The sequence below is a fragment of the Melopsittacus undulatus genome, chromosome 8 (genome assembly GCF_012275295.1).
Source record: "Melopsittacus undulatus isolate bMelUnd1 chromosome 8, bMelUnd1.mat.Z, whole genome shotgun sequence".
Classification (NCBI taxonomy): domain Eukaryota; kingdom Metazoa; phylum Chordata; class Aves; order Psittaciformes; family Psittaculidae; genus Melopsittacus; species Melopsittacus undulatus.
Window position 1 is genome coordinate 8,055,293 of NC_047534.1, and position 15,637 is coordinate 8,070,929.

General features: G+C 38.9%; 1 protein-coding gene across 1 annotated transcript in view; it reads right to left on the minus strand.

Annotated features, from left to right (window-relative positions):
* Positions 1–6,556: 6,556 nt before the first annotated feature.
* Positions 6,557–15,637, minus strand: part of OTOA (otoancorin) — a 37,668-nt gene continuing 28,587 nt past the window's right edge. The window contains exons 23-29 of the mRNA XM_013127550.3: positions 14,379–14,534; positions 12,817–12,959; positions 12,297–12,433; positions 11,206–11,303; positions 9,127–9,319; positions 7,883–7,972; positions 6,557–7,343 (exon numbers count right to left, since the gene is read on the minus strand). Of these exons, the coding sequence (XP_012983004.2) occupies positions 7,905–7,972; positions 9,127–9,319; positions 11,206–11,303; positions 12,297–12,433; positions 12,817–12,959; positions 14,379–14,534 (795 nt within the window). The 3' untranslated portion in view covers positions 6,557–7,343; positions 7,883–7,904. The remainder of the gene's footprint in view (positions 7,344–7,882; positions 7,973–9,126; positions 9,320–11,205; positions 11,304–12,296; positions 12,434–12,816; positions 12,960–14,378; positions 14,535–15,637) is intronic.

Below are 15,637 nucleotides of genomic sequence, written 5' to 3' on the forward strand. Positions count from 1 at the left end.
GCTTTGAGACTGTTTCCTCTTATCCCATTGCTTGTTACTTGGAAGAAGAGTAACAACGACCCCCACCTCACTACAACCTCCCTTCAGGTAGTTGTAGAGAGCTGTAAGGTCATCCCTGAGCCTTCTCGAGAATAAACACCAGCTCCCTCAGTCATTCCACATCAGACTTGTGCTCGAGATCCTCCACCAGCTTTGCTGCCCTTTTCTGGACCCACTCCAGTATCATATCTCATCTCATGAGCCCTGCATGGCACAGGGAGTGGGCCTCGGCCTCTTTTTTACCTCCAACGCTTCAGAAGTCCGTTTGGGTGAATGAACTGGAGCTGCTTTGTTAATGGCAGTGAGCAGAGTGCAGCCCTGTGATCAGGAGCAGCTCTGGGCTCTGGCAGGGACCTGTCAGTGAATGGGGAGAAAGGACTGCGTAACCCAGCTGAGCAGTCGGTATTTAACAGTTGTTGTCAAGTTTGGTGACAACGAGCTGTTGACTTGATTCGTGGTTAGTAGCCCATGAGAGTATGCACATCTTCCATGGGATAACATAGCCATTATTCCTTGAAGGCTTTGCGAGTTAACACTGGTGCCTGTTTGCAGCCCTGAATCCCTATACCTGAGAAGAGCATCACTGGCATTGTCCAGCATGCAGCTCAAAGAGGCATCTGCTCTTGAGCAGCATTCCAGTAACTCCCAGTGTTCTCTTGGGAAAAAAAAAAAAAAACAAAAACAACAAAAAACAAACCCAAAACAATAAAACCAGCAATAACGCAAAGGGGAACTAGCCCTACAGGAACAGGATTTCCAGTGACCGTGGAAAGCAGGTAAGAGGTGATCCCAGCTTAACAATGGTGCTTTGCTTTTTTATAGCATTTCAGAAAGGGTAAGTTATTTCTTAAAAATGTCTTGGTTTACATTATTTCATGCCCTGAGGAAATAGTGTAAGGAATTTAACTGTTAGAGAACAATGAGTACAGAACCATATACAGAGAATTTACCACAGCAGAAAGTTATGTATTGTTTGAAGATTTATGAAAAGAATCCTAACTGCAATCTGTCATTTTCTTCTCTAAAATGTAGCATAAACACTGACATTTTTAAAGGGCTCCCTGAAAGAAAAGAGAAGTAATTAGTACCCTCTGCTTGAGTTTATCCTTTTTTAATAAGTACTCACAGTGTGACAAAAGCAAACTTACTTATTTTCAGAGATTAGGAATCGAAGCCTGTCCTCTTAAATCACTGTGTTTGTAAACTGTACGTGTTAAGTACAGCAATACAACTCCTTCACATAGTATCTCTTATCTTACATGTACAATGCCTTAAGATGCTACATGTCACATTCAGAAAGTTTAATAAATTTGCACTCTAATTACTACTTTAAATAGATATTAAATAACTTTCACCATCAGCTAATGTGTGATGTAATTACCAGTAAAGCTGCCTATTTGAGGACGCACGTTAGGAATCCAAATCCGGTGCTTGGAGAATTTGTACTGAAGATGACAGTGTTTGACAGAACTCCCCAGGTCCGTGACAGACTGCAACAGTGGGGAGGAAGTGCAAATATGTAGTACAACCTCCGTAGCTGCACTATCTGTGGCACTTCCATTGCTATATCCAAGTGTAACAGTAAGGTCTGAAACCACAGTTTATGTCTGAACTAGCCAGAGTAGCTGTTTGACACAGGCGTGATTGAAATATGTACATTTAATATGTTAGATGTAAACACTTCCAAAAGGATGAATGCTAAAATAAAAGTAGCTAATAAAAACACTGACAGATGCATATCTGGAATCTGTTTTAATAGATACATTAGCGGCAGAGAGCTGACATCCTTTCTCTCTCACCTCCTTTCTCAGTTCATGCAGGATTTATTCAAACTTGTGATCTAAGTTGTTTTCTGACATCTGATTACATATTGAAACATGGCAGGTCCCGGTTACAGATGACCTAGGGCAGCTTTAGCTTGCAGATCAAACCAGCACATGATTTTAACTATAGCCATGGCTATTCTTTGCTAAATCAATATAGCTCTTGTCTATACAACAGTTAAAAATTATCAGGGAAAGGAGTATCAGAAAATATGATCCTGCTGTATTTCTGACAGTATTTTACATTATTTTTGTATTTCTCTTCTATGAATTTACTCCTGGTCTCTCTTCTTTTCTCTATGTTCTCCAAAGAGACCACAGATACTGAGATGCTGTTAAAAATTCAAAATATTTTAATTAATACCAGCTAAAACATTAGATGGTAAATGTTATACTGTTGCTAGCAAAGCAAGAAATCCAGCTATCATAATTCCTTCTTTTAATACTCCAATTCATAGTCACTTGGATTGTAAGCTTTGAACATGCCTTGTTCTCCTGCGTCATAAAGGCAAGAAAATCCTCTTATTAATCTGGATTGGAAAAGCAGACTCATGCTGAAAAGAAAGGGGCAGGAAGAGACAGATGGACATTGGCTGCTTGATACTCATTGCAGGAAAAATGTAATACATTTCTAGACTACCTATTTCTGGGTACAATTAAAGAACCAGATGTGAATTTTGCTAAAATATCCTATGGTAAAAAATGCTACAGGTCCTGATCCCAAACAAGGTCAGGTGGGGTGTACATGCTAGTCTCTTAGTTCCTGTATTTAGGGACTGAGTAGATAGGTGTGAAAATGAGATCCAATAATGAATCAGACACTTTATTAAAATATGAAGTTCCAGATACCTGGATGGTACACAAATTGAGTCTGTTCTCTGAAAGGCTTGTCACTTACCTACACTTCTAAAAGCATGCTCTATAACAATGCACAAAATACTGTTTCTCATGAGCAGTTTCAGATGTTCTGGAGTACTGATAAAAGAAATCTAATTTACATTGGAGTTTGTGTTCATTCTTCATAGACCAGCCCTTTCTATCCAGTTTTCTTCCTGCCTTAGTGGAAAGCAAAGTCAGATTCCTCATCTGAACAGCAGTGGAGTAAGCAGTGCACAAGACTTTCTCACATCATATGACACAGGAAAGAATATTTCACTAACCAGGACTATAAGGGAGTAAAATAAGGTTCTTAGCCCTCCTTAGGCCCATGCCTACAGATCTTGCTTTAAAAAAAACAACCAGCAAATAAAACAACAAACGCACACACTTATCAAAAACATTTTCACTGAGATAAAGAGATCACATTGCTTGAAACTGTGTACCAAGAACACCAGCCTTTTTGGATGGGGGGAGAGAGGAAGAGATTATTTGAAGTTTTCTTTCTACTTCTGCCCAAGGAAGACAGTCTATCACAAGGGAACAAGGTACCACAGTTTAATGAGGTCTTGCTCCTCAACTTATATGCTGTAATTGTCTGTGTGCACACTCAGAAGCAGTGTGTGGTTTCTATAACCACAACACAATAAGAGTCAGAACACCAGCAAGTGCACTACAGCTGATGCTATAGGATTACCTGCTCATGTGACAAATTCCAGCTGACTATTGAATTCCTTCCTTACTTTTGAGTGTCATCAGGGTTAGTCAGAGCTCTCCCAATACCCCAGGTGCATTTTCGTCCAGTATCCCTGACAGGCGTGTCTCACCTCTGCTTCCACATGGCAAACAATGGGACTGTAACAAGGTCCTAGTCTATATGACAGGGCTGCAATCTATGTTAGGGGAAAATAAATCAGGTGGTGGTGATCCTAAGATAGGCGCAGCAGTCAAGTGAGAAGCTAAATCTGCTACAATACAGTACGTAATTGCCTCTGGAATATTTGAGCAGTTTATACAGAGGCATAAGGGGCTTCTTAAAATTGAAGAAGGATGCCTTTTTTTTTTTTTAAAGCCGTATCTTTAGAGCCTGACACTGATAGGAGCTGGTTAGCTCTGATGTGACAGACTGAAATCACTGGGAGTCAAACATTCCATGTACTGTACAAAACCTGACAACAGCCATAATGCCAGCTTTAACAAGGACAGTTTTCAGATACTGTGGATGGGTAGTTGTCTTCTTATCTTCAGGGATTTAAAGATACCACAGATGCAGCATTTCCTCAGTACCAGGTGGTAGGAATATTTTCTCTATTGGTGATCTACAGCTAGTAGCCCCTTTCTCTTTTTGAAACACAATTCTCTACATAAAGGTGTCAGGCACTGAAATAATAAGCCAACAAAATATTCTTTCCCATCTGTTAACCCTTTAAGAATCCTACATTCAATGAAATTAATTAAATTAAATACCTCCTCCTACATACTTCTGGACAAGGCCACCTGCCACATGGTTACCACACTCAGAAGAGCTGGACTACACCAGAGTTATGTCAGACAATCAAGAGCCAGATGTATATCCTGCAGTACGTACAGCAGTGCCTAGCAACCATCAGAGTAGTCACAAGTGGAGAGGAGAGCTGCAACTCTCACAATACCCAGATAAGAAAATGATTGCCATGCTATATATTGAATAGCAGATTTATGCATTAATCTGTTTTGATTTTTTTTTTTTGACATTCTCAAATGTAAATGTTAGGATTAAAAAGATACTGGAAAAAATCAAGCTTGGTTTAGACAATACATTGACAATAAGGAACATTTTCTTAAGGATCAAAGAAATCTTTACGCAACAGTTCTCTGTAATATATTCTTCCCAAAAATCGTTTTGGTATGAAGAAGTACTGTGAGACATTTTTCCCATTAATGCATTCCAGTGAAAGTGATCACATACATTTTGTATGTACTACACATATGCACAGATATGTATGACTAGTGGTATCCTGTATCATGGATGCCTGCATTAACTGTGCTTTGTTTCATAAGAGTGAAAAGTTTCTGTTTCAGTTTTCTCTTAGCTACTGGAAGTGAACAGATAGCAGACTGCATATATGAGTTACATATCATATGCACCAGCATTCTCCATCTCTTTCTCTCCTTTCCATCTATTCTTCCCAGAAATTCAGTTTCAACAGTTTTGAGGGAGGTATCTCATGAATCACAGTTTTTGCAGAATGGGTTTTTCCATCAGTGACCTTTACAAGAGCTACATTGGCAAAAGTGTAATTGCTTTTCTCCAATACTCACCATCCAAGATGCTCACACCATCTTACAAACCAAACAGGATTTGTAATCTCACCTTGAAATAAGTACATTAAGTGAGTGCTCTGTGTTTACCCTTCCTATAGCACACTTGTAAGAAATAGACATGTATTTGGCCAAATGTAAATACAATGCCAAAATTATTAACATAATTATTAATTTAATAAAATAAATAACCGAGGAGTTCAGCACTTGTGCTTGAAAGAAATTACAGCACAGATGGCACTAAACAAAGAGTTCACTCCTGCTCCAATTAAAAGCTAAACTGTGACTCACATAATTGCAGACAGAATCACTCCTAGGTACATTGACAGAAAAAGATAATTTTCAGCTCATACAGATTGTTTAAGTGCTTGGTATAGCTAAGTCATGTATCCGACTTACACAGCTCAACTGGAAATGCTAACTGTATCCTTGACTGAAAATATTCTCCTGCATCTTCACTGAAGTGCACAAAGAATTCAGAATTCAAGTCACACAATTTCTAGAAATCAACTTCTTGGTACTTTCACATCCAAATGAGGCAGAACTTTTTAATATGAAAAACCAGCTAAATCTTTAGAACAAATTTGTTCCACTGAAACTGTTTTTTGTTTTAGTGGTCATTTTATTCTCCGGGATTAATATAACTTTTTTTTTTCTTCTTTTAAAATAACTGCTGCAATCTATTGTTTATATGCAGTAAAGGAAACACAGTGGGAAGAGATGGAGTCTTATTGTTAGCATTAGATAAAAAGGTGCAAGGTAGCTTGCAGCAATATTAGTTCTTTGCTCATAAAATGCAAAACTAGAGCACGTAGTACTACCTGTAACATCATGTCTCAGTTGCCAGGGTTAGTTACAGGCACAGGCAGTTCCTAGAGCAGCAGGTTGCTGAAGAGGGAGAGGGATCAGGAGGGTGTGAAAAACGGCCAGGCTCTCACTGCCTACTTTGCCAATAACAAATCCCTGAATATTAGGCTGCCTCCTGCTGCTGCAGGAATTAGAGTATATGGGACTGTGGTGGGAGCTGTTACTCCCAACAGCAGCAACAGCTAAGTTCACCCGCTCCCTAGCAGCAGCAGACGCAGCAAGCCTCTTCCCTCTGCCTCTCCCTCTCAGCCCCACTCCTACTGCTTTCCCACCTGTAGTAAAATTTCAATTCTTTCAGTGCTGAGAGCTAGATGTGATGTTTGCCATAAAGAGATACAAATAAATATTTGAAAGGCATTCACTAGAGCACAGCCCTAAATGAAAGAGCTAAACTTTTAAGTTTATGCATTGCCTTTCTTAGTGTAGAAAATCTAAAGACTTTTGCAATGGCAAAATGGAGAACTGTACCATGCTTTCTTGGTACTAAATCAAGTTGAACAACATCAGAAAGTATATTCACATGCAGAGGGTTTTTAATGTTTTCTCTACTGTTTAAAATACCAAGGTGTCGGATGAGAAACATTAGACACATAAGCCATATGTTGATAACACACATGAGAATATTTGTGGTTTAAAATTATGATAAATTAGGTAGTATAGAACTTGTGGAAAGCACTGGATTGACAGTCCTAGTAGTATGTAGACCCAGTGAAGTTTTCCCTTATTGTTCTCAGGTGTATGCTTCAACCCCACCTGAAGTGGAGGGAGCTTATGATGAACATAAGCATATTTCCATGGTGCATTTTGTTGCATGAAATAGTACTGCCAATGCGCTTTGTGTTGAATACATACACCCACAAGGAACTGCATTTCGTACAGGTGCTTATATTAAAAGAACACATCATCACTTATCTGAGCAGGATTTAAACCATCAGCCCAAAGATGAAGCTATTTTATCACAGCAGCAGTAATTTTTAGTATGGTTTCTGCTAGGTCACACAAAAGGATAGCCTCTGTCCAGGGGAAAGTATGCTCAAACTACGAGAAGAAAACCCAATGGGAGGATACAATGGTGTGACCAAATTTGCCAATATAAAAAGCACTGGGTACAATATACCAGATTCCAAATAACAGTCACCTGCTACCTGTCCCCTAGATAGTTTAGGCTCCTACCTAACATATAAGCATATCTTTTACTCATTGTCTCATGAGACAGATAAGCCATTTTCCATTTTGAAATTTGTCTGAAGTATCTGGAGGGATACCGTGTAACTTGTTAATCCTAAAGATAGGGAAAGGGAATACTTCATGATGGCAGAGGAAGGTGTTGCTTTTAAGAAATTAACCACTCTGCACTCGGGAATTTCAGAGCTTCTCGATTCTACTATTCATGCTGAGGTGCAGCTCTTTAGCATCTCCTTTGTAAGCTCCAGGACACTGAAAATCAAAAAGCAAAGAAAATTAAGTCATTTGACATAGTTTGATTTGCAGTCTTAAAGACTTGAGTAGAACACTTTAGCATTTAGTCTGCTTAAATGGAATTTATACCTTAAGCCGAAGGCTCTCATTAAATTTTAGTCTGTCAAAATGGTAAAAGCCAATAAAAGTTAATGGCAACATTCTTTTAACTGGAGATTATCAAAGCAGTTGTGGAGCAAAATCTTAGACTGGAACAGGCACAATAGAGATTAATACCAACAATATATTCCAAATAACAATGCAGTAATGGAGTGGTGTTACATGGAATTTTAAATAAACTTTTGTTAATGCTTGCCTTACAGTAAAGATAATAGGCTTTCCCCTTGATTAGATTCAAAGATAGTCTAACAGAGGTACAAGACACCTTTGTAACACAGACAGTATATTCAAAATTGTTGTCTCTGTACTTAAAGCAGGAAAAAGGTCCTACAGTCCTTCACCCTGTGTTGTTCCCTGTTTCTGTTATAAAGCTACTTCTTATTGAAAATATAACTTACCTCAAGCTTAACAAATGTGGATTCAGAAAGGCAGATGTAGTGTAATCACAGCATACAACCAGATGCCGAAGCCACTCAAACAAGGAGCATCTGAAAAGCAGGAAGCATTATGTCTTAGTGTCACTAGTACAGTCTTACCTACATGACCCAAAGAGATGCAGCAAATTCCAACATCTGAATCCTAATTACATTCAGCTGCTCAAAAGATGACACTGGTCAGAATACTCACTTCCAGTTTAACATACACAGCTCTGAAGAGCAGCTTTACCTAGGGGTGGTACTCACTAGAGGTAGGAAAAATGAACAAGAAGCTCAAGAACTCAGGTGATCTTTACCCAGAAAACTCCTTACTTTGGCATATCTACAGAGACAGGTCAAACATGAGGGACCTGGAGTGTTTCTGGGGAAGGTCTGCTCTAATTTCCAGCAAGGGCATCTTAGCAATTCAGTCCCCCTTACTCCTCTTTTAGCACCTCAATATTCCTCTCTCCCACAGCTTACGTCTTTCTGGTATCACTGGAAGCAACAATATTTGCTGTCTGATAATGATAAATTCTCAGTGTTGTCTTGACTGAATCCAAACTCTCACTCACTGTAAAGCATCCACTAATGTACTTGCCAGCACAACTTGTCTGGTATAAAGTGCAATATGAAGAAGTAAAAACCACTAAATATGTTAAACCATTAAAACGTAGGTACTAATAAGCTTTAATTCCAAATAGGATGGGAACAGCAGGATAAACTGCTCAAGAGGTCCTACAGTGTCAATAAAGATACTAATCCAACCCAGTGCTACCTCCTTTCAGCTTTGCAAAACAAGGTTCTGCTGCAGATAATAGTTGTGATCTGAAGGTCCAGAGATGAAGAGCCCTACCTTAAATTTAGCCAAAAATATGGGAAAGAAGGAGAGAAAAAAGCTCACTGTTTCAGACTGCATTTTACACAAACTAGAACTTAGCATAGTGTAATGCTACTAGCAACATATAGCTGCTAATGCCTTCTAACCATCATCCTCCATTATCTCCTTGTTGTGAGTGAATCCAACAACATACATTGTTTGTCTTGGTCAAACAAACGTTTTGAGGCATGAGACTTAAGGTGTGAGCTAAATAGTTGATTAGGAAATTCAGTGTAACCCACCTTCAAAATACAGGTGTGATCCTGGTGGATAATGCAGGACAGCACACCCCACTGGTATGTGTGTCCTTCCCCTCTCTGCAGGAGGAGGGAGCGACTATACTCACCACTTGGAGCTGCAGTTTGCACCTCCTGAGTAGTGCCTGCAGTGCTCTGTGTCTCTGGGGTGCTTGTCCTGGTTCCATCCAGTGCCAGCTGAAGGCTCTGGAGCTGTGATGTATTCAGATGCTCACGCTGTGACCTGGTAACCATGGCGGCATTTTCAGGGCCCAGGTTTGCTATTTGTTCTGGGGACAATGCCTAGGAGAAATAAAAGCCAGAGAAATTGGTTTAGGCTGTCAATTACATAAGGCAGGTAAGGAATCAGAAGTCACCACTGCCTTGCATTTGGAACAAGAGGAAGTGGCTTTCAGCATTGGGTTGCTATTAAAAAATAAAGCTCAATAGAGCTTAAAAAAGCCCTCTGCATTCATTTACTTTACTGACCATTCATCTGTCTCTCACCCTTCTCTGTTGCTGGGATCTGACAGTTTGAAAAAGCTTTCTATGCCAACACTATATTGAACACTTCTTCAGTAAATTGCTGGAGTTTAATTTTCCAGCCGTTTCTTTTCTGATCTGTTCGAACACTGATGACACTGTATCCTCCTGTTTTTGTCATTTATTTTCTCTTACATCTGCTCCCAGGCAACCTCACTTGAACCTATGTTTGACTTTTGATTATAGCTAGCAGTAAAGCAATGAGATAAAAAAAAACAGTGCTTTAGTTTCATTATTTAATTTTCTCATTTAGACTGAAAATCTTCCAAATTTGGTCATATTAAAACTTGAGTTTAAAAATGAACGATGGCAATGATAATCTTACAGTAATTATCTTATATCACATAGCAATTAACCAGTTTGTAAAGCCTGTGTGTATTGGGTATGCTGGATTGCTTTGATTCTAGTTAACATTCTGCAGTCACAAGAATTTTAGCCCTCCTACACAGCAAGCCTACTTTGCTGCAGTAATTCTGTATCCAAGTTCTACTTTAGAAAGACTAAATTCCCCTTCCAAGTAGGTCAGACAATAGAGCAAACCCTTCTTGATTTTTCTTTGTCTGCCAAATGATACACTTTTTTAAACTGAATAAACATATGTAGATGCCTGTGGATCCAGAAATTCTGAATTGAGCCTCTTCTTAACACAATTAGAGTCCATAATGTTTCATAAATCAGAAACTGAATAATGTATTCAGCCATAAAATGAAGTTACACAAAACTTGTGTAAAATCAAAATCTGCTTTGAATGTTTCAAATATTGAAAACTTCTTTCAAGAAGGTGCCCTGTTACTCATTAAGCATATTTTGTAGCATCATTACCATTCTTACTAATAAAACGTGCTATTTAAAGGAAATTCTACAAAATGCCATAGATCTTCAGTTTTGCCTGTTTTTCAAAGAAACAGTTGCACAAAAGACAATTCAGGCTCATCTAAACTGTCAGTGGTACTGTGCAAAATAGTTAGTGTTCAAGGGTTTTTTTCTCTTTTATGGAAGCTGACACAATTAACTATCTGTTTAGCTCATCTGTCCATAAGTACATTGCTTGCCTGAACATCTGAAAAAGACCAGCATAGGCAGAATATTAATCTTGTCACTAGGTCAAATGAAGTCTGGGGCAGAGATCTCAAGATCCATGTTATTATTTCTGCTCCACGTTCAGATCTGATGTAATTAGGTGAAATTCCTTTCCATCTGTATCTGCTGTACAATCTGTTTTTTAGAGCTAACCTGGGAGGATGTTACCAAATTTTAGGATAATAGAAAAGCTCTTACATAGTCAGCAGAGAGTAGCTATGATAGCATCCTTGCTAACGTTAATAAACAGAGAAGAAAACTCAGATCTGAATATAGGGTTGAAAGAAAGAGAGTCCGTTCCCTGCTTTCCAACCCTAGATCTTGGCTTTTTCCTTGGGATGCATTCTGAAGAATAAAGCTTATCTAGCATATTTCATGGGCATCACAAATACACATGATATAGCTGAAAGTTAATGTTTCAGATCCTTGACTGCCTCTCACCTAACACACTGTAGAAAAATTCTTGCTGAAACCCAAAACCAAACTATAAATCAGTGCTGCAGTTTATTTATACTACAGTAAAAATGATAGAAATTCGGTTACACCTTCAGTAACCAAGCTCTTACTTGGAAAATTTCAGGAGGTATGAGTCTTATTGCCACTGGCTGGAAATATGGCATCAAGTTTGTATCAAAAGCTTTTAATTCATCCTCATTCAAACCACCTAAAAAAAAACCACAAAAGGAACAAAACTCAATTAATGCTCTTTTTATTAGGAAAATACAAATTTTAAGCATTCATACAAAACATCTAATAAATGGTTTACTTCAGTGTGTTATGGAAAGAGATACTGGTTCTTTTTTTTTTTTTTTGCTTTATTTCATTATATTCCAACATTATAAATCATCTAACTTTAACCACTTGAATGTACACTATGGTATGGAATGTACTCTACCAGAGTTACTTTTGGAAATGAGAGAGTGATAAAAATCAATAAAATCATAAGCTGCATTATTAGGGAATGCTTGTTCACAGCCTCTTCTGATACAAGATTAGGGAGTATAAGCATGCAATGGGAATTACTTCTTCAGTCATTAGGTACTTACAGTGTGGAATCATTGCTGCAGGCATCAGGGATGCTAAAATTTATGAGTTCAGTGTGCAGTTAGGTGATTACAGGGAAAAAAAATCCACGAACAAAATTGTGTGAGATGTCTGGCTCAGGAAGTCTGAGAGACTGTGAGGACACTGGAGAAGTATCACTCCAGGCTGACAACCCTGCTGCTCTTTTGCTCTTCCCCAGGCAGCCCATTCTTTCCACTGTTGGAGGCAGGATGCTCCGTCAGCTAGAGCACTGCTCTGACACAACACAGCCACTCTTGTGGCAGCATAGTTGACAAACAGCAAGTGGGTTTGAAAACCTGATTGGTTTCACCCTCCTTGATTTACCCATTCCAGCTTACAGGACGTAAATGACTTCAAGGCTATGCTCCCCAAAGTCGATTTGAGAGGACTGAGAGAACATTATGGACTGAGATAACACAACTTTTCTTTAGTGTTAATGAAATTGCTGGATGTCCATCCCTGCAGGTGACTGCTCTCTAGAAGAAATGCCTTTTTCCAACCTAGAAAAAAGCCCTGCTCTGTGAACCTGTCTCTTTATGCTTCAATAACATTGCTTCAGAACCATCACCATCTACAGTCTGATTTTTGTTACCTGCTATAGTACCAATTTCCTGTAAAACAGAGCCATTCCAGCTGGTAGCAGTACCAAACACAGATTCTGTCATCTTCTTAAACTGCCTCAGAACAGGGGTGCTACAAAACAACAGGCCAATTCTTGCAACAGCATCACTGTAAAAGGCAACAAAGTTAACGTTACATGCTGCAATTACATAACTATGCCTGAATATAGGCTGCTGTAAGAAGTCTGTAAACCCATTTTCCATTCAAAACATATGTACACAAATTGCATACAAATGTTTAATGCTTTGAGCAAAAACCTGTGTTTCTCAATGCAATACTTAAATGGTGAGATATAAATGGCAGAGAAAACCTAAAATAGGTTATATTTTAAGTATCTAGTGTACACCTTCTGTAATAGTTATTACTTTTCTAAAGCATTTAAAACGTAAAATAGCATCCTTTAGGCTCTGGAAATCTTGAAGGAAAAAATGCACAATAAATGTTATCAACAGAGATACTAATTAAAGTTCATTAAGTATAAAATACATTACCTGAATTCAGCAGTCCTTATGGACATGATTTCTGTGGAGTTCAAAGCACAGAGAATAGCTCCTAATCCAACTAAATCAAAGCTTTTTAGTGTACTGATTGTCTGGCCAGAGTCTTCTAGAAAACCTTGCAAAATAGATCTTGCCTATAAAAGCAGTAAAATATGAATGAACAGAGTAAATATAATTGAAGGCTTTGTTACTAAAGCTCAAAATCTTACCAGAAGCCATGGACTGTATGTAATCCTGAGGCTCCCTCATATAATTAACTGGAACTTTGCCATGTTCAAGAGCAGCATTATCACAACCTGTATGTGACTCTTAAACAAAGCACTGGTACACAACCACTTCCCAAGTGCAAGTGATTTGAAAGCACTTTGTACTTCTGCTTATGACTCAGGTCACAAGCAAACACTTCACCAGAAGAAACAGGCATTGAGTTAGCAACAGAACCACCCAATTAATTTAAATTGCTGTAAGAAAATGAATTACTCAAGGGGTTCAGTACGAAATTTTTAGTTTTTCCTAATCCTCAGATTGTCTTATCTAAATGTCACCTACAGGTGATGACCTGTGCTTAGGCATAGTTTTCAGATATGAATGGGATATTGGTACTAAAATGCTTCTGCAAGCCTAAGTCATTTAGGATAGTGCTCATTCTAAGCTAACCATTTAAAAACTATGTGTCTAGCTTAAGCCTGCCTTAATCCTCCAAAGTCAGCAAAAGGAATAAACATATTCCAATATTTCCTGATCTATTCACAATGCTGAGCCTCAAATGACTAGCTTAAACTAGCTGCCTAACTAGACAAGTGAAGTTAGGTAGGATGAGCCCCCTTAACCAGCTGTTCTTACTGACAGCAGGAAACCTCAAAAGCCAATTAATATTGTATGAATCCCCACCCTCCCCCCCCAACTGCTTCTTTCTGATGGAGCTCTTCAGAAAGAGAATCTATTACACGGATCTGTGATATTTTGCCAAAGCTGCCTGCCACCATACAGCACCTGTGCAACTGCGGAGCCCTGATGGTATGGGTCCCAAAGTCAGAAATACGCTGCCAATTGCATATACAATAAAAGCTTTGAACTCTTTTTATGAAAATCCCACTGACTTAACTAGTAATTATCCAAGGAAAGGAAGATGTGAGGGGCATATCTGCTAATAACTTAGGCTTTTATGGCAGTGAATGCTGGGGCTGGGGGCACACTACCTCTTCAGTGATTACTCTGAGGAAGGGTTAGTATCTCCTAGCAGTAGTATCTATTCTAGGGCTAGGGTGAGATGAGCTGCTGACCTCTTTCTACTATTTAGTGGGCAAGTGCTAAAGAATACACTCATCACCATCACAATTGAAAGTGATTGATGTCCTCTGGGTCATCTCACCAGGGAAGCCAGCAGCCAGGCAGACATCAGTGCTGACCTACCTGCCCACTTTCACTGGTGTCACAGCTGCAGAAAAGCAGCAGGGAGTAGTGTGGATTGCTGTATCTGTTTCTAGGACTTCACTCCCAATGGGTGTGAATTCAGGGCCTTTCAGCAGGAAGACCTTCAGTAACATACTTACTTGGGTAAGAGTCCATCCTGTTTGCTGACTAAGTACAGAAATGGTGTCAATAGAATGCAAATCCAGCTCTTCAATTTCATGTTCGGTGAGTGCCAGAGCAATGCGGCCCAGGGAAACAATATGATAACTCTTCCAGTCTGGCAGCAATCCCCAAACCTTTAGAAGAGATTCATTAATGTCTAATAGATCATTATGTGTCTTCCTCTATATACACCATTCTCAACCCCCTTGATTTATAAAGTCCCAATACCAGCAATATGCCTCCTTGCACACCAAAGGCAGAGCTTGTGTACTGTGAAGGTTTTTGAGGTTCTACACTAATAATGGTTAGTTTATCTAAAAATGCTGTAATCTGTACAGCTTGAGCTTGTTGATAAGTCAGCACAGGGACTCCTGTGAGTGTTGCTGTAGGAGCAAGTACTACTAAAAACAATGAAAATGCAAGTCTGTGCTGAGATCCACACTGCTACACCACTACCATGAAAGCAGCACCTGGACAACCCAGGCTTCCACAGCAGCTGCAATTACTCTGGTGGAGTGACCTTAAACTGCCTTTGTAACCAGTTATTCTGGCTCAGTCATTGACCAGAAAAACAGAAATCAAAGTAGAGAATCAGGTAATACAGACAAACAGCCAATTACTAAAGTTCTGATTTCTAGCTTGTGTGCATGCAATATAAAAAAATAATAATTTAAATGTGTTTGTACATATTGATACAGTTAAATCCGTAAAGCTCTGTAAAAACAAAGAAATAAACAGGAGCTCTTCTAAACCACTACCAATGTATCTAAACTGACAAGTTCCAGTGTTTTTAACCTTATCTGTGATATAGTTACAGTGATTCAAAAGCTGTCAGAGATCAACTCTACAAAAATTTTGATTTCAGGAAAAGGTCTGTCAGAATAAGGAACAATAAAAGTCCATCAAGAGCTGAATTTGCAGAGGGTAGAACTGCCAATTACATTTAGTTGGAAATGACAAACACAGTGATCCATGGTCAGTACCTCTTAGGATGTGGCCAATTGTCTTTAGAGAAAAAAGACACTGAGTTTTAGCTGGAGGAAGTGACTTGCACAAGACAGATATTACATAAAGCTCCCTGTAAAGGTTTCCTGTATTCCAGCAATTTTACCTTATGTCAGTCAATACATGACAGTTTTCTAGTACATGACTGTGCTTCTAACTCCACATAGAAAAATGAAACTAAAACCCCAGTCCTAGGCTTAGTTGATCATTCATGCTCTCTGATTTGTGGAAA